Source organism: Panthera onca, chromosome F1, assembly GCF_046562875.1.
Source record: "Panthera onca isolate mPanOnc1 chromosome F1, mPanOnc1 haplotype 2, whole genome shotgun sequence".
Classification (NCBI taxonomy): Eukaryota; Metazoa; Chordata; class Mammalia; order Carnivora; family Felidae; genus Panthera; species Panthera onca.
The window spans coordinates 37,943,702-37,962,530 of NC_138355.1; the positions used below are offsets into that span (position 1 = coordinate 37,943,702).

General features: G+C 40.1%; 2 protein-coding genes and 1 long non-coding RNA gene across 12 annotated transcripts in view; 1 reads left to right on the forward strand and 2 right to left on the reverse strand.

Annotated features, from left to right (window-relative positions):
* LOC132686278 (complement receptor type 1-like) overlaps positions 1 to 4,026 on the reverse strand; it is a 68,273-nt gene extending 64,247 nt beyond the window's left edge. Inside the window, exons 1-2 of one of the 2 annotated variants that reach the window (XM_078441403.2) lie at positions 3,787 to 3,902; positions 2,229 to 2,359 (exon numbers count right to left, since the gene is read on the reverse strand). Coding sequence is in view for 1 of the 2 variants with exons in the window: in XM_078441402.2 (XP_078297528.1) it covers positions 3,787 to 3,904 (118 nt within the window). In the remaining variant the exon portion in view is untranslated. Of the gene's footprint in view, positions 1 to 2,228; positions 2,360 to 3,786 lie in introns of both variants that reach the window. The other variant, XM_078441402.2, reaches the window with a different exon arrangement.
* Positions 4,027 to 4,427: 401 nt separating this feature from the next.
* On the forward strand, positions 4,428 to 8,272 carry LOC132686283 (uncharacterized). Its single transcript, XR_013553326.2, has 2 exons — positions 4,428 to 4,536; positions 6,780 to 8,272. It is a non-coding gene; the product is annotated as an uncharacterized LOC132686283 (long non-coding RNA).
* CR2 (complement C3d receptor 2) overlaps positions 8,100 to 18,829 on the reverse strand; it is a 34,018-nt gene continuing 23,288 nt past the window's right edge. For 8 of the 9 annotated variants that reach the window (XM_060643960.3, XM_060643961.3, XM_060643962.3 and 5 more), the window contains 6 exons: positions 17,880 to 18,065; positions 16,602 to 16,790; positions 15,844 to 15,867; positions 15,178 to 15,253; positions 10,803 to 10,911; positions 8,100 to 8,797 (listed from right to left, as the gene is read on the reverse strand). In XM_060643960.3, coding sequence (XP_060499943.3) covers positions 10,818 to 10,911; positions 15,178 to 15,253; positions 15,844 to 15,867; positions 16,602 to 16,790; positions 17,880 to 18,065 — 569 coding nt within the window. In that variant the 3' untranslated portion in view covers positions 8,100 to 8,797; positions 10,803 to 10,817. The other variant, XM_078441397.2, reaches the window with a different exon arrangement.

The following is an 18,829-nucleotide window of genomic DNA, read 5'->3' on the forward strand; positions in this document are numbered from 1 at the left end:
CCATCAGGCTCCCTCTAGTTTCCTCAGGTCCCTTTGTAATGCATCCATCTCTCCACCTCCTCCTCTAGGTGATCTCTGACCTGCTTCCTCTTCCAACAGACTGATTTGACCTTCTAGAATTTCATATAAACCACATCACTCAGTTGGTACTTTTTTTTTTCTTTTCTTTTGGTCTAGCTTTTACACAGAAAGCTTATTTTGAGATTTATCCGGGTTGTTGCGTTAAAAAAAAAATTATTTCTTTTTGCTCGGTAATCTTCAGTTGTACAAATATACTTAATTTAGTTCATCTCTTTAGCTGCTGGAGGTTATTTGGATTGTTTCCAGTTGTGGGCTATTACAAGTGAAGCCACTGTGAAAATTCTATAGAAGTCTTTGTGTGGTCGCATGCTTTCACATCTCTTGAGTAAATACCTAGGGGTAAAACGCTCAGTCGTATGACACATTTGTGCCTAACTTTTTAAGAAACTGCCAAACTGTTTTCCAAAGGAGTTGGAAGTCATTCCAGTTAGTTCATCTTATTGCCAACACTGTTGGCAATTTTTAACATTTTAGCTATTCTAGTGGGTGTATGCAATCATCTCGCTGTGGTTTTGTCTTGGGTGACCCAGCCCACATTGAAATACTCCCAATCCAAACTTCCATTCAAGGCAGATTGTTTTATTCTGTGCTAGAAACACAATTTACTTATTACTTCCATGCCTCTGTTCAAACATGAACTGTCAACCTGGGGCACACTCTGGTCTCCAGTCTGCAGATTCTACTCTTTTATGAAAAGATCTGCAAATGTCTGCAAATGTTTTGTTAAAACACCTTCATCAGTTAAGGAAAGAAAGCATACATTAAAAAAAATTTAATGTACTTATATTTAATATTTAAAAATATTTATATATTTTATAATATTAGTACATACTACATATTATATTTGGTATATTATGTAATCTAATGTAATATATAATATTATGTATTATAATATATAGTTTGGAATATTATGTTATATATAACATATTAATTTATTATATTATAATATATAATATATACTATATCTATTATACAGATTAATGTGTATTATAAATTACTTATAAACTATATATACAAACTATAACAACTTAATACTACACATTAAATTATATTCATATTATACCACTTAATAAATTTCACATGTGTATGATGTCATTATATATGTTAATTATATAAAAAATTGTCATGTCATGTTATATATATATAAATATAACATAATTTATATAACATTGTTATATAAAAGAACTATATTACATGTATCATATATTAAAATAGTAAATATATTTAAATATATGTGATAATTTTATATTTATAAAACTATATAATATCACATGTTATACATAAATAGAAATTTAAAAATATGCGATAGAGATGAAATAAACATTTTAAACGCTTTGCTAATCATGATGACTTAATATGATCATTAATTAATGTCTAAAGGGACAAAATAGTCAATGAGTTTCTCTGTTCACAAGGTGGATGTTCATTTCAAGTAGTCTTGACATTTTCTCGTTTTTTTAATTTTGTGAACTTCTGGTGACTTGTGATTAGACTGACAATGTTTCTTCCTCTTAGTGTCTCTGACAAAGAGCTTGGATATGTGTGCGCCTGCGTGTGTCTGTGTGCGCATGTCTGCGTGTGTCCATGCGTGGAAGGGATTGTCTTGTTTGCTTAAGTTGGTCTTATTAGAATTATCTTCATTCTGTTTCTATGTGGAAACACTTCGAAGTTACTTGTGCAATCACAGAGGTTATATTAGATAAGACGAGGTAACATAAACCATAAACCTGCTCATCTGAACACATGTAAACTGAAATAGGGGACAATTCACAGAAAGCCACTGGACTTGCCATCTTTTCTACCTTGCGTCTTTACACAGCGCGGCAACAGAGTGAGAGCTGCCCCAAGGACCAGGTGAGGGCGCCAGAGTCCGTCCTATGTTCCACACTGCCCTAGTACCCCGAGTGTGCTCATGTGTATGTGAAATAACTATCCGGGTGAATCCGCATGTCCAATTTGGATTCACTCCTTAAATGCTGCGAGCGCCATGCTCCTTGCCCTCTGCCTTCTCTGATCATCAAAGCTGAGATGTCCCCCTTTTGAGTCATGCTGTGGTCTTTAGGCTCTTGTCAGGGAAGGTCCTACTCATGGTTTCTCAGATCTACAGGGGCTTTTCAGGTTACAAAAAACACTGTCACATACACTACCTCATTTGATTTTCACAATAGTCCTCTCATATGGCAGGATGTCGACTATGTTCATTTTGTATGTATGGACACTGAAAGTCAGGGATGTGATTGGCTTGCTGGGCTCCAGGCCGACAGATAGTAAGTAGCGGCTGAAAAAAACAGAACCCAGGCCTCCTAATTAAGAAAAGTTCATAAAACACCACACAGCTTCTACATGAATGCACCTTGGAGAAATAGCTCTCTCATAAAGTCCAAAGTGCTGTGCACACTGTCAGCATTCCATAAACATTTTCTTTACCTAAATTCCTTTGGCAAGTAAATTACTAAGCTGTTTCACATTTTCAGGTTATTATGATAACCTTAGTAAATATTTTTTTTTTGTAATTAACATTCCAGTAAGAAGAGACACAAATATACTCAAAAGGTTCACAAAAATTTCTACGCATTGACCATAGATTGCTTAATACACTTGGCTTGCTTCTCTTCTAGTAATAAAACTTTCGGCTTTATCACGTTTCTTCACCTGGTTGGTTACTTTAGGATGTCTATTAGTAATGACTTCAGTGGAAACTTGGTTTTCCTTTTTCCTTACTCTCTTAGACGGCACAAACAATGAACACACAATGTCTAGTGACAACAGAGAACAAAGTCACTTGGTCAAGAAGAGGCTGGACAAAAATAATTAAGACTCTCATTTCAACGGAGAGGTTTTACCAATGAGTCCAAGCAACTAAGACTTCTCAGAAAGCCAAAAATAAGAAGAGAAGGGTTCAAACTGAAAATGTTTACCTATTTAAAAGGAAGGAAGGAAGGGAAGATGCCACCTCAAAATTTCCCATCAGTTATAACAGGCTTTATTTTCTACTAAAACACATGACCAAACTGCCACACCGTGAAAACATCTCTACACTTCCCTTCTATCTGCGACTAGTGACACTGAGGGTTCTGGAACTTCGCTGGCTCTTCCAACCCCGTGGGACTTCTTCACACGTTGGCGCTCAATAGGTGCACGTGGTGGTCTGGGGTGTGAGTGGGTCGCATCCAACCAGATGCGAGGCAGTTTACGGTGAAAACTCCACCGGCAGGACTCCTTGTCCAAACACGCTCATGCACAAAGTTCAGAAAGAATGGCTGGAGGAAAGAACTTAAGTGACAGGCTGTGTGTTAGACCCCTGGACGCACTTCATGCCATTTAGGTAACAACACCGCGAGGTAGAAATCCGGGTTCACACCACACAGAAAAGGAAACGGACTCGGGCAGGTGCAGGAACCTTCCTCACACTTAAGAACTTGCTAGGATCAGAACCCAAGGTGGTCGTATTTCCAGCCCCCCATTTCTTGGCTGCAATCCGCACTACGCTCCGCTCTCGCCGGCCTTTGTTAACAGACAAAGGCAGAGAAATTTCCTGCTGCACCTGTTCGGCACCTGCTCGGCACCTGCGCGCTCCCGGGCCGCTGGCACAACACAAGCCCCGGCAGAGGGGATCACCCAGAGCCACCAGGGTCCGGGCATGGGCGGGGATCTCAGAGTCCCCCTGCCTTCTCGCCCCACCCAGCGCCCAGCCCCGAGTCTCACCCCAGGCCGCCGGCAGCGTGAGCAGCAGCAGAACCGCGAGGAGGGCTCCTCCGGAGCGGGAGAGAGGGGGCGCCGGCGGCCCGAGAGGCTGCGGGCTCCTCCGAGAAGAGGCTCCCATCCTCTCCAGGAAGAGGTGCGACCTCGAAGGAAAGCGCAGCAGAGAGCGCAGCGGGGAGATGAGAGGCAACGCGCTCGCTCCCAGCGCTGCGGAGTGTGGAGAGCGCAGCTGGGAGGGGCGGAAAGAAGACTTTGACCGCAGCTTCCCCTTAAGGGGCGAGGTCCTGTTTACTACTAATTTGCATCGTTTCTAACGAGTTTCGCTCCCACGACCACCATCGGGAGCCCTCCGCAGGAGCAAAAGCTGGTGATGCTTCGTTTCCTTGATGTCGTCCGCGTGGAGGCTGGGCGGCTCCGGATAAAGGCGGTGGAATCTTGCTGCTCAGCTTTCCAACGCCTCCGCATGACTTTTCCTCTGGTCAAGAATCCGCGTGAATAAGTCAGCAAACGAAATGCCTGCTCCTTGTGTGAAAGCCACCGTTTGGGGCAACATGTACAGTATGTAGGAAATACCAGGAACTAATTCCTTTAAGTTGAATTGAGAGATACCAAGCCACTGGAAAAAAAATTTTTTAGCTGACCTAATCAGATTTACATTTTAAACATATAATTGTCTATACGGCGGGGAGACTGGCTTGGAATAAGGCAATAGTGAATGGGGCTGACCAGCAAGGAGGTTTTGCCATCATCCAGGTGAGATTTGATGGTGGCCTTGACTGGAGGTAAAGTGGACAATTAAGAAACTGGAGACAAAATGAACAGAATTTATTCATGCATTGGATTTTGGTTACTTCCTTTCTTAAAGTTAGTGCTGAGAAAGAGAATTAGCCTTGAATCCTGAATTAGCCTCATGATTCAAAATGAATGATGGTGCTATTTATTGAAATGAACAAAAACGTGGGGGAAGGATGCATTTGGAGCAGGGGGTTAAGAATTCAAGGGTGAGAGAAATGGGTGTCTGTGATGGGCTGAATAATGACCCCAAAGATGCCCACATCCTAATCCCCAGACCAGTGATTATGTTATCTTAGGCGGCAAGAGGGGGTTTGCAAATGTGATTGATTTAAGGGCTTTGAGATGGGAGATTACCCTGGATTATCCAGGTGGGCAGTATTATCACAGGGGTCCTTATGAAAGGGAGGCACTAGATTAGAGTGAGAGAAGGCAATGACCGGAGCAGAGACTGGAGAGGTGCTGCCATGAGCCGAACAGAATGACAGCCACCTCTAGATGCTGGAAAAGGCAGCACCTTGGTCTTAGCTCTGTAGGATTCATTTTGCCTCCTGACCTCCAGGCTGGTAAAAGAATAAATCTGAGTCATTTCCAGCTACAAAGTAACTTGTTGCAGCACCAGTAGGAAACATATGGGAGAGAGAGGGTAACTTGATCAAGGGAGAGTGTGTTGGGGCACCCAGGTGGCTCAGCTAGTAAAGTGTCAGCCTTTGGCTCAGGTCATGACCTCACAGTTTATGAGTTCAAGCCCTGCATCGCTTTGGATCCTCTGCCCCTCCCCAGCTCACATGCTCTCTCTCAAAAATAAACTTTTTTTTTTTTAAAGAGAGAGTGTCAAAGGATTTTTTTTTTTTTTTTTAAAACCTGAGAAAGACTTGGGGGCATGAGACAGATGGAGTTTTAGTGAGAGCCAGGAAGTGTGAGAATGTTCTAGGAAAATATTGGGAATATAGTTTGATTATGAAACCAGACTTCCAGAGATGTCCAGCAAGAGGCCTTTTGAAAAGGAAATGGGTGGTAGAGGGTCAAAACCTCAGGAATTGATGGCACTCTTAAGGGAGAACATGTATGTAGAATAAATGATAGGAAGATCAGGATGGAGACATTTAGATGTGGTTCACATGTGGTTCATGGTTTTTAATATTTTTGTGTATGGTGGACCCATTTGTCTCTTTGGCTGAGCCTTTGGACCCCTTCTCAGAATTATTTTTTCTTAATGTTCATTTATTTATTTTGAGAGAGAGTGTGGGGGGGGGGGGAGAGGGAGAGAGAGAGAATCCCAAGCATGCTCTGAGCTGTCAATGTGGAGCCTGTTGCAGGGCTTGATCTCAAGAACTGTGAGATCATGACCTAAGCCAAAATTGAGAGTTGGACACTTAGCCAACTGAGCCACCCAGGTGCCTCCAGAATTAATTTTTAATTTTTTTAAATGTTTATTTATATTGAGAGAGAGAGAGAGAGCAGGGGAGGGGCAGAGAGAGAAGGAGACACAGAATCTGAAGCAGGCTCCAGGCTCTGAGCTGTCAGCACAGAGCCTGATGTGAGACTTGAACTCACAAACCGTGAGATCATGACCTGAGCTGAAGTCGGATGCTTAACCGACTGAGCCACCCAGGTGCCCCTAGAATTAATCTTTTTAATGCACAAACTAGAATATCTAGGATTACAAAGGAAAGCGGCTATATTGAAATTTAGTTCTAGCCATAAACCTTTGGAGGTCTGTGGTCCCTAAGGACCCCAGATTTAAAAGTTAGTTAAAGGGGTGCCTGGGTGGCGCAGTCGGTTAAGCGTCCGGCTTCAGCCAGGTCACGATCTCGCGGTCTGTGAGTTCGAGCCCCGCGTCAGGCTCTGGGCTGATGGCTCGGAGCCTGGAGCCTGTTTCCGATTCTGTGTCTCCCTCTCTCTCTGCCCCTCCCCCGTTCATGCTCTGTCTCTCTCTGTCCCAAAAATAAATAAAAAATGTTGAAAAAAAAATTTAAAAAAAAATAAATAAAAAAAATAAAAGTTAAAATAAGAGTCAGTTGTATGTAAAGCAAGACTTGGAATGAGTTGTGTGGAGAGTGGAATAATTGCAACCGTCAAATGCTGTAGAGAAGGGAGGAGGATGGGGGTGGGAAGATATAGTAGCAGATATTAGACCACCCATTGCCACTTCCTTTTGCACTGATTTCCTGACATCTGCTTTCTCACCCCCTTTCTTGAAGGTCTAGTTCTCAGCTCAGAGCAGCCTTCTCTGCCATTACTCCTGTTACCATCCCCATACTCACAGAAGCTAAGGAAGCTGTACAAGCCAGACACAAGTATTTGGGTGAAGTGACAGAGGTGGAGGGAGAGGAGGTTGACCTAGTTACCCTGTGATGCTTTCATCAGCTCCTAAGAGAAGGAGAATAGAGACAAAGGTAGAATAGATGGCTTGAGGTGCACGGACGGATAATTTGGAGGAATGAAAATAGTACTGATTATGACTGAATAAAAGATGCTGAACAGCATCCCACTTTTGGGTATGTGTCTAACGAATTGAAAACAATGAATTGAATTGAATTGAATTGAATTGAATTGAATTGAATTGAAAGCAGTGAATTGAATTGAATTGAAAGCAATGAATTGAATTGAAATTGAAAGCAAAGAATTGAATTGAAGAGCTATTTGCACACTCACGTTCACAGCAGCATTATGTACGGTAGTCATGAAAACAGCCCAAATGTCCACTGACAGATGAATGAACTAAATGTGATATATACAAGCAACGAAATATCATTCAGTCTGAAAAAGGAAGGAGATTCTGACACATGCTACCCATGGAGAAAAGTTGACGTTATGCTGAGTGAAATAAATCAGTCAGACAAACACGGTAGGATTCCACATATAGGAGGTATCTAAAGTAGTCAAATTCACAGGAACAGAGAGTAGTGGTTTCTGAGGGCTGGAGGAAGAGGGGAATGTAGAGTTATTGTTTAATGGATATAGCATTTCAATGTTCTAAGATGAGAAAGTTCTAGAAATCTGTTGCACAATAATGAATATGCAAACATTTATGAACTGTACATTGGAAAATGGTTAAGATTCTAAATTTTATGTTATGTATATTTTAAAACAAAAAAGATGCCAAACAGAATACGTAGTCTAGGAGAGGATGGCAAGAGAAATTTGTGGTAGCCATGGAGCAAGGTTTTATTTTCTCAATAGTATAAATGCTACAGTAAGGAAAATTGTCAGCTGGATTTCGAGTGTGGTGGCAGGGGGCTAGGGAAAGGCGTTGTCTGGACGAATAGAGAATATCTTGAGGATGAGGGAATGGAGTTTGTGGGTTGCAAGTCGGCTAAAACAACAAAGTGGGAAGATCCAGAATGTATAAATGTTAGATCAGGAACTCCAGAAACCTTAACTAACTGCAATTAAAATTAAAAACAAAAAATGAAAAACAAAAACTCTAAGAGTTCATTGGCTCTAAGAAAAAAAAAATCCTGAAAGGCAAATGTTTTTGTTAAAGGATAAAATTTATTTGAGTAACCACTGTACACATTATTAAAGGACACAGAGCTTTGACAAAACTGCCAAGGAAATATCCAGAGCCTGAATTGTACACCAAAACCTTACAGTGAAAACTTGACTCCTATAATGAAAAAAAAATGTGCAAATTGGAATTACTGAGTGATTATGGAAAGGCAAAGTATACATTGTGGAAAAAGAACAACAACCCTCAAAACAAGCGGAAATACAGGTGAAATGTTTAACCATATGAGAGCAAGATGCTACTATTAAAATAAAATTAGACTTCCCAACAGAAGAATGCCCATCATAACTGCATGAAATCCTCTCTCCTTTGCTTAAATAGTTAAAACCACTCTAGAACCAAAAATATATGGTGACAGTAAGTATGCTGATTACAAAAGAAGGGTCGAGATAGGACGGCAGCGCTTTTTAGCGCCTTCCTTAATTAAAATGGCGACACTTAAGGAGTTCTGTTGTTTGTAGCCATAGCCAGGCTCCAGGCACATCACAGGGGAGGCGTCAAAAAGTCCTTGAAGAGAGTGTGGCGGTGAGACTGGGATCCCATCTTTATTATCACGCAAACTTTCTTTGTTCTGCTTGAGAGAAAGTGCATATGGGAAATCACAGCTTATGAAGACATTTCACTGATGTTGAGACCATACTCATAGACTGGCTGATATTAAAATCGTTTCGTCCCAACTGATGTTCAGTAGGATCCAAACAAGGCACACTGCAATAGAGAATTTCTGTTCAGGGGGCAGCAGGAAGAGCAGTGATGTGACTCAAAATTTACATAATGAGAACGTTAACATTCTCTCTCTCCCCCAAATGTGCTATAACCGATAGAGCATCAAGCCTCTTAGAAGACACTTTCTATCAAGAGATCCCTTCTTCAGAAACAGGATCTGAAGGAAATGATGATTAAATTTTATGTTGATAAGTAATAAGTCATGAGATAGAAATCCAAGCAATGGTATCATTCTTTCTCATTCATGCGTTCATTCAACAAATTATTCATAAACTAGTTTTACTTGGGACCCCTAGCGGTTTGGATTTAGGTATCACTCGGGCCTGGTCTCTGCTGTTCTCTTTCCTCTTTCCATGGTTCACCAGCAGTAGGTAATCTTGGCTTTCTTAGCTACCGCACCAGTTTTTCTGTATCTTGTTTAAGGTACTTACTCTCACACTATGATAAGTCGATGTCTATTTTTTGTTCTATTGTTTTTTATTTTGTTCTATTGTTTTCTATTTCTATATTTCTATTTCTGTTTTCCATTCTATATTGTTCTATTGTTTTCTATTTTTTGTTCTATTGTTTTGTCTATTTTTTGTTGTAAATAAGTTCCAAGCGGGCAAAGGGGTTTATTTTTGTATTTTATAGATTATGTAAGAGAAAACAATTTGAATGTAGATTTGAGTTTGAATTCAGCCTCTGCCCATTACTGATCCTGAGACCCTAGCCGATAGTTTAGCTTTGCTTCTCTCACCTTGGAGAGTATATGCTCACCTTGGTATTATTTGGAGATAATACTTTTCACTGTTGTAGCGGGGACTGAGACAAGGCATGAAAAGTGAGTATTATCTCAAAATAATACCGAGGTTCCCTCTCATACTCCATGACTCTGGATGTGGAAGGACTCAAGGTCCGGCACGTGGACCTTTTCTCTTCCCTAGCCCCTTTCACCCCCTTGCTAATCTTATTTGATTTCATTATTACATACATCCATATGCTGACAGGGCCCGTATTTATGTCTTGAGCCTGGACTTATTCTCTGAAATACAGACTTGTACATCCACTGCCTTCTTGATACTTCTACTTGGATGCCCATTAGATATCTCATTTCTAACCTCTCCAAAGTGAAACTCTTGTTTTTTTCTCCCTAATCCCGCCTTTTCACATTGCCAGTCATCCTAATTAGTGGCAATTCTGTCCTTCCAGTCGTCAGGCCAAAAAACCTTGCCATCGTCACTGCCTTCTCCCTTACAAACCATGAGCAAACTCTACTGTTGCTCTCTTAAAAATAATGCAGGGACCCCTGGGTGGCTCAGTCAGTAAGTGTCCAACTCTTGGATTTCGGCTCAGGTCATAAGCTGTGAGATGGCGTCCCATGTTGGGCTCTACGCTCACAGCGCAGAGCCTACTTGGGATTCTTGCTCTTCTTCTTCCTCTCCCTCGCCACTCCTTCTCGCTCTCAAAAATAAATAAATAAACTTCAAAGTAATGCAGAAGCTGCCCTCTTCTCACCATCCTGGTGGCAGCCACTCACAACCTCCTGCCTAGACTGTTGTGATAAAGTCTTAATGGATGCCTCCATCTTCCACCTTTGTCTTCCTAAAGTCCGTTCTCCACACAGCAGTTAAAGTGACCATTCTCCCCTCTGCTTAAAACCCTCCACTGGTTTCCATCTCAGAATACTCACCAAGCTCATTACAATGACCCAGCATACTCTATAGGAGTATGCTTTCTTTCTCTTCAAAATACATATCATCTTCTCCATTTTATCCTTAATTATTACACTATGTATTCAGTATTTGTTGAATGGATGAATGAACTGAAAAGAACCCATGGCATCAGTTTGGCAATACGAAGTAGGTAAGTTAACAATTTCTGCGCATGATTGCTGAAGACTTGTGCAATACAACCATACTCATTTAGTACTATACTTATTGACAAATATAAACTGAAGGCATTTTGACGGATGGGTGAATAAAAATATTTCAATTTCATTAGATACCAGTTTGTCTGCCGATTAGCTTGCTGGGTTGTATGGATCAATAGAATAGACTTCTTGTGTTTCTAAATGAAGATCTCCTTCTATAGGGCTTTTGTTTGTATAATAATTCCTAAATGGAAAAAGGAAGAAAAAAGTAAACTCTTTGCTCATTGGCCATGATTACTATAAACATGTCATAGTTATTTGTTTTCTGTAATTCCCATCACGTGATAAGTACTTTTCATGAATGGGTTCATTTTGATGTCCTAAGTATCATATGAGATGATCACTATAACCCCTATTATTTGGAAAGACCCCTAAAAATAAATAACTTGCTAGGATGCTAAGTGTCCAAATCAAAAGTTGGTACAAGGTTGCCTTCCCTCGGATCCAGGACCCTCAATAACTTAGAACTATGATCCTCAGTTTGAAAAAATAAATTAAAAAAAGAAGCTTTAATTTTAGGATATGACCATAAATTTACCTTTGTGGGACACAGTCTTCCAGTCTAACTTAAAGGAAAGTTTTTATATTTGATGTTAAATTCCGAACCCTTCTGTAGTCTTACAGCACTAAAAGCTTGAGATAATTTTTAAGAGGACATTTTTACTTTTACTCTTTGAAAGCCCACACACTTCACTGTGCTCCTAAAACCCCTTGGCCAAAATTAGCAAGAGACATGAAAATGTGATCACATTATCAGGTAGCACTCTGAAATAAAGTATTACAGAATTACCAAAGAATGATTTCTGCTAAGGTTACTCAGAGCATGTCACTTACTACCATATTTAAGAAGTCAGCTTATAGATAGAGGCGTCAAGAATATTATACAATGGTAATTTTTAGGTCTACTTGAGATTTAGGTTTCATTAAAAGATCTTAGATGTCTAGAGAAGAGTGGTCTCTCTCAAATGTTTGGGTGGCTTTAAAAAATATTTAATTTCGCGGCGCCTGGGGGGCTCAGTCAGTTGAGCATCTGACTCTTGATTTCGACTCAGGTCATGATCTCACAGTTTGATCGAGCCCCGCCTTGGGCTTTGCTGACAGCTGACAACGTGGGGCCTGCTTGGGATTTTCTCTTTCTCCACCCCTCACCCTCACGCAAACTCTTTCTCTCAAAATAAATAAATAAACATTTTAGAAAATATTTAGTTTTGTTACTTAGGCAAAATTTCTAAGTGACCGATTATTTATCTCGTTTACAGAAAGTATTTAAGGCAGCTCAAACGTCTAGATCAACTATCAGAAAATAAATTGAAGTCAGTTACAAATTGGAAATAAAACGAGTGATGCTTAGGAATGGAGTTTAACATATAGGTTTGGTTTATATCAATGGAGGTGCTTCAGTATAGTACATGATATAGTCCCATTCATAAACTAAATAATCTGCCTGGAACATTATAAATTATTTGAGCTTATAGGCATTCCTAAAGTTTGCCAATTTTCCTACACATGTGACTCTCTGATAACAAAATTAGTAGTATGAAGGAAAGTGATAGAGACCACATTTTCTATTTATTTAAATTTCTAATTACTCTTGGCTAAAATTATCTTCTAACTTCCTGTGAGGAAAGCCATGTGACTGACATCCCTATTTTTTTTTTTTTTGAGACCCTTTTCTCCCTTGACTCTGTGAGACTACTCCTTCCGTTTTCTGACTGTCCCTTCTTCTCCTCCCTTTTAAGCATTACTGTCCTTCTGAGGTCCGTTTTCATCCCTATTCTTACCTTTTATGTTCTTTGTGGTCTCAAGGCTTCAAATGTGATCTAAATGTCACCTGCCAGAGTCCGGGTCCCTCTCTTGCGTCCTGCGTCGTGAGTGCCCCCAAAGTGAACTCCTCTTTCTCCACAAAACTGCCCCTCTCCTCTTTTGGTGAACCACTGGATCCACTCCACATGAGTCATTCTTTTTCTCTCCCTTCTGCCCGCATTTGGCAAGTCACTAAGTCCCAGAAATCCTCTCTTCTAAATAGTGATGATACCTCCATCCTCCCGATCCCCACCACGGCTGCTTTGGTTGGAAGCCCAATCCTGCCCTTCTTTTGAAAATGCGTATCTGAACATATTATTACCTTGCTCAAGATCTGACTGGATACCCACCAACTCCTCTGTCACGGTATGCAAGGCTTTTGATGATCTAGCTACTGCCCACCTCTCTAGATTTCCCAGTGACTGTTCAATGGAACATTAGTTCCATGGGATGTTCAAGCATTAGTTGAGAAAGAGTTCTCCAGTCCAATTAATTTGGGGAACTCCGGTTTGAAAATAAAATGAAACAGGCTTCTTCATTGTAGGGCTTTAAATATTCTCATGGTCATTGTGAATCTTCATGAGAAAGATAACGCATGTTATTTGGTCACAGAACACCCTTTTTATTTCCTGAAGTCATTGACAAAATGAGGGCTCTATGGTCCGTATTCTGGTAAACACTACAGGCTAAAGTATATCACAGTTGTAGATCCTTGTAGGACCTGCGGTGCTCAGGCCCCGCCGGGCTCAGAACAAAGCACTCAGGTTCATAGATGTCATCGTTACAGAGGTTCAGTGTAACCCGTCATGTCTAATGCCTCCATCAGGCATTTTACAACGGTGAACAGTGCGTCAGCCCTGATAGATCCAAGTGACTTAGCATGTGAAAGTAATGTTGCTGGAGTTTATGGGTGACATGTTTGGGGTGACATGACGTGGTCACCCCCCCCACACACACACACACACACTAGAGGTTACCTGAGACGTGGTAAGGCTTCACCTGATTATCTTCTCTAACACTGGCACATACAGAGATTCAAGAACCTATGCACACAGACCATCCCTAGGCTGACATCTGATGGTCTCATTTGCTAAAAAGGTATCCTTTGCACTTATCAGAATATTTTGAAACAAGATTTATGGGTTAGAGGGGCCTTTTACGCCATCTCTCCACCTAAATCTATGCTGCCTTTTCCTTTAGTCACCATGTCCCAGTTGTGTCAGATTGCTTGCGTAGTTCTCATAACACATGATGGAATGACAAGCCTCTGGGTTTTCACTCAAACTGCTCGCTTACTCTTTCCAGGAAAGCCTTTCTCTCCTGGTCTACAGTTTCTTGAGGCGCTTTTGAAACATTTTGTTCACCATGGAATTTTTTTTTTCTGCTACAAATTCTCTGTGACTTGACCATTTGCTTTGTGCACCCACCAAATAGCACATAACCTACTATGGCAGTCAATATTACATTATAGATTAAAATATTTTAAAACTTTAATAAGTTAAAAATAAAACTAGATCTAATCTCTGGATAATAAAACATAACAAAACACAGAAAACCTAGTAATATATTTAAAAGTAGTCATGAAAACAACAACCAAGCGGAAGAAAAGATCACTTGAATGAATAGAAAGGCCTACGATGCTTCCAAAGAGGAACACATTACAGAAAAAGATGCCAATTTCTCACCCACTAATCTATAGACTTAAGTGTAATCACAACATATGTTTTTTTTTGGAAATGGCAAATGATCTAAAAGTCGCCTGGTAAGAATAAACAGAAGACAATAGAAAAGAAAATAGTAAAAATTATAGCAAGGGAATTCTTGCCCCGCCGTATATTAGAACAGTATAAAACTATACTAATTAAACACAAAGTGATTTGTGATAGAAGAACAGATAAGTCGATATAGCAGGAAAAAAAAGTCCAGAAACACAACACATCCAAAATACATTAATTACTCAATGTTTGGTCAAGTTAGAGCAAACTTTTTGGAAAGTCATTGGGCAGTATTTATTAAGCACCTTAGATGTTCATACTCTTAGTAATTCTAGACATCTGTGCTACAGAAATAAGTAGATGGGGGGAAAGGTTTTATTCAAAAAGGTTTTGTTCAAAGGGGTTTCTTGTATCTTTATTTATTATCAAAGTAAATGTGGAAGCAACCTAAAATTTCTACAATACAGAAATACATAGAACAATCTGCTGTTAAGTAACTAAAAAGAAAACATATGATACAAAAGATAAAGGCCAAATTTTAAAAATTTAGGTGGGAGACTATCATGCTAAAATTTCAGTTAAAGAGAGAAAAAGAGAAAGAAAGTAAGAGAAAGATCAGATAGGAATATACCAAAATATCTGCAGTTGTTACCACTGCGATTTTTCAAATTTTAATTTTCTAGATTTTTTAAATAATATATCACCTGAATAAACATCATTGAAATAAAGTAAGTGTTTGATAATTTTTTTAAGTTCTTACAGAGAGGGCTTCCTCTCAAGAGCCCTTGAGAGGACAAGGGATCCACACAAGATCCCTTACTCCAGTGATCACAACACAATATTCATGGCATATAACGTGTGCTTCCGAATTTAGTTTCAGGCAAGAAGCCAAAACCTTTTGTGCCTTTTGGTCAAGCGTGCAATGAACTTACCGTTCTCTGTGTTTTAATATCGTGCATAAGGTGACACCAATCAAGAATATAAGAAGTACTGAACCCGCAGAAAGACCTAGAAAACAAAACAGCAAGTATCAAATGCCAGAAAAGTGTGACCTGTGTTGTTTTGAAGTCATTGCAGGGCTATTCCTAGTGTGTGGGGGGAATGTTATGTGATTTTATACCTATCCTTTTTCAGCCATATAAATACCGAATTCCTAAATAATCATACTTGGGATTAAGTGGGTTTTTTTTTGATTCAGTCCAGCCCACATTTAATCTAAAGCACTGAGCATGTGACCACAGGGCTCCAGTCACGTTTGTGTCTCCTTTCAGTTTTATTAGCAATATTCTCGTTCCTGGGATGATATGAGGAGCTCAGGACACCGGGGTCCCGCGACTTGGCCTAACAGCGTAACTCAGCTGTGAAATAGATTTGGCCGCTGCAGAATAAGCCAACCTATTTGATAGTACCGAATCATGCAAATGACCAGAAGTTAATATAATCGGTCGCTGTACTGACAGACAGTGCAGAGCCTGCTTGGGATTCTCTCTCTCCCACTTCCTCTCTGCCCCTCCCACGTGCTCTAGCTCTCTCAAAATAAATAAATAAACTTAAAAAAAATCATTAGAGATTTAATTCAAATATTTAAGAAAACTTACCAGAAAGAAGAGGAGCAAGTGAGGCTAAAGAGAATACAGAATCATGAAAATATTAGTCTAGTTGCATGCTTCAGTGCAGCCCAAAGTCCCATGGTCACGTCCCCAAAGTTAACATTCAGCTCCTCTCTCTCAAAATCCACTTTAAAAAGATGTGATGGGACCCTGGATTATAATCACGCTTCATTTTTTATGTGACAACTCACTGAACTTAAAAAAAAAAAAATTCACTTTAAGTCGGGGTAGTTCCTGAACGAAAAAACCAACATAGTCAATTTCATAATCAGAGACTTCTCAGGTTACAATGCAGATATTAGCTGTTGATATTTATCATTAACTCTAACAGGTTGTTCACCATAGAGAGTTGTCAGAGGTGAACCATATAGTTTGTAACAGGTGAACGAACGCCCTTAGTTGGCATAACAACAATGTTCACCGTTGTCCAATTGGTAAGTGGTTATAAAACAAGATTCAGCAAGGGAAAGCTCAGTAGTGACTCCTTTCAAAACGGAAGGTTGTTAGTCTTGCACCTTATAAGTTAGTATTCCTCTCCCGTTATTTCCTTTCTTTATTTCCTCCATCCTCAGAGAGTTTTGCTTTTTGTAGAATCGACTACTAACTTCAAACTCTTCCATCAGTGTAGTGCTGGTCACAGACCCATGTCAAGTTAAAACCTAGAACTTAATGCTGAGGCATAGCCCTTGCTGTCTTCTCTCCAGTGAGGCAAGTACACGAGCTGCAATAGAGCCCTTGGTACTTACCTGGCGATTTGCAAACAGCCAGGGGCGGGTTCCACCGGTGATCATCCTGGCACTGGCTCTGGGGACTGCCTTCCAGGGTATACCCCTCCTCACACTCCAAAGTGACAATAGCTCCATACTGATACATTTTCCCAGGCTCCAGCCCCTTCTGGATTCCATTAATATACTCTGGGGAGCTACAGTTCACCTCTGAAATGGAAGAAAGCTAATGGAAGCTGGGTCATAGTTTAGCCTTTTCTCAAGGAAGTAGATGCCACCCTGAAGGGAATGGTTTAGGAAACCAACTCGGTTCATTCTAAGTAAAGCCTCACTGTGATAACACAAAAGGATATCTTAGGCAGTCTTTTTGTGTCAACAATCCATCTCGATTACCTCTAGGCAATTGAAGCCAGATTATTTTCCTTCTTTGTGCTTTAGTTTCTACATGGATAGCGTTGGATCGTTTTGATGGCTTCCCAGAGAAATGGTGAGGACTGAATGGGTAATATTAAGAATTCTGAATGACTATCTCATCTGCTTCACTGTTACCTAGAATTCTCCTTACAGGAACATTCTCCCTCATTTCTTCTTTCAACTAGCAGTGTAGGGGGCGATAGTGGGAGATTTGGGATTTGAATCATGAGTCCTAGACTTCCCAGCTGTGTGACTTCTGGTAAGTTAGAAATCTCTCATTCTACCGAGACCTCACCTGTCATACAGAAATAATAGTGGCACCAACTTCATATTGTTCTCAGGAGGATTAATGAAATAATGCATGCAAAATGCTGTGCACGGTTTCTGGTATTTAGTAAAAAGTGCTCGACAGGTATTGGATATTAACTCACTGCGTATTTCACATGTGTTGTTTATGCTAACGAAAGTGAAATCCTGAAACTTTTATTAAAAAAATAGACCCATAATGCCACCACCACTCATAGGAAATATACTGACAAGGTCATTGTGCGTTGTATCAGCATTTTGTCGAATGCACACTTCCATAACTACAACCGTAGTATAAATTCAACCTGTATTTAGTTATATAAGTTGTGTAAGTACTTCAATTTTCTGTACTTAAAGGACTACATAAGCGATCACTCATCAGACAAGCTATTCCTTAAGTCATTTTTTCTTATTTTGTGGTTAATTAATGGATTAATCCAATTAAATCAGTCCAATCAAATACATTGTATTAAATGATCCAATTAATGCATTTGTCTATTTTAAGTTGAAAGCACTGAACTGAATATATCTACGTGGGAGAAATTTAATTGACAAATAAGAAAATAATAGACACCGTACCTTTACAATAAGGGGCAGGTTGGCTCCAGGTTCCCTCATGTGTGCAAAGGAGGAATGCCTCTCCCACCAGCAGGTAGCCTTGGTCACAGCTGTACAGGATTGACATTCCGGGAGAAAATCGAGCCATATCTCCACCAGTGTGATTCCCATTGGGTATATCTAGTGGAGGCTGACATCCTAAGAAAGCTTGGACACCAAGAAAAAAAAGGATCGTTAATTTAGCACAGAGGAACATATAGCCAACACTCTCCGTGAGTGACAGTGATACTGAAAGAAGGTAGGAAACAAGCCAATGAATTGGTACCCAGAAATACTCATCCCACCCAAGCCAAGCAGCAATGGACGGAAATGTGCATTTTCTACATCTCTCGTACGTGACCTGAAGATGTCAGAAGTGAAATAATGAAAAATCAATGGTTGTAGCCCACAGTTGTAATCTATCAGCTAATAGTATTCTTTTCTTTTCCCTTTAAATAGCAGAGAGGCTGTAGTTTAAGGGTCTCACACTCAAATGCCTACTGGAACCAGGAAGGGAAGCCGCTATATATGATGAATCCAAGAGCATCTGTCCTAAAAATGGCGGCCATTGCTACCCAATTCAAGCTACTGGCGCCTTGCAGGAAAGCAAAGCACCGTATTTCAGCCAAAGAGAACAGTTCTGGTGAGCTGATTTCGGTTCTTAGGGCACCAATTGGCAGGCTCGGTGGTAGGTAGTTTCTGACAGGAGCAAAACTGCCACACAATAACTAAAAAAAGAAAGACAATTCAATGGGTTTGAAGGCCAGCATTCCTCTTGAGAAACACAAAGTTCTCTTTCTGGCTGCTATCACAGTTTTACATATCAAATCATCAAGCAGTATTATCGCCAGACATTTCCCCTCCCAAAGATCTGTGTATTTTTTTAAATTATAAATTAGTAAAAAGAATAGATTTTAGAGACTCCATCAGTT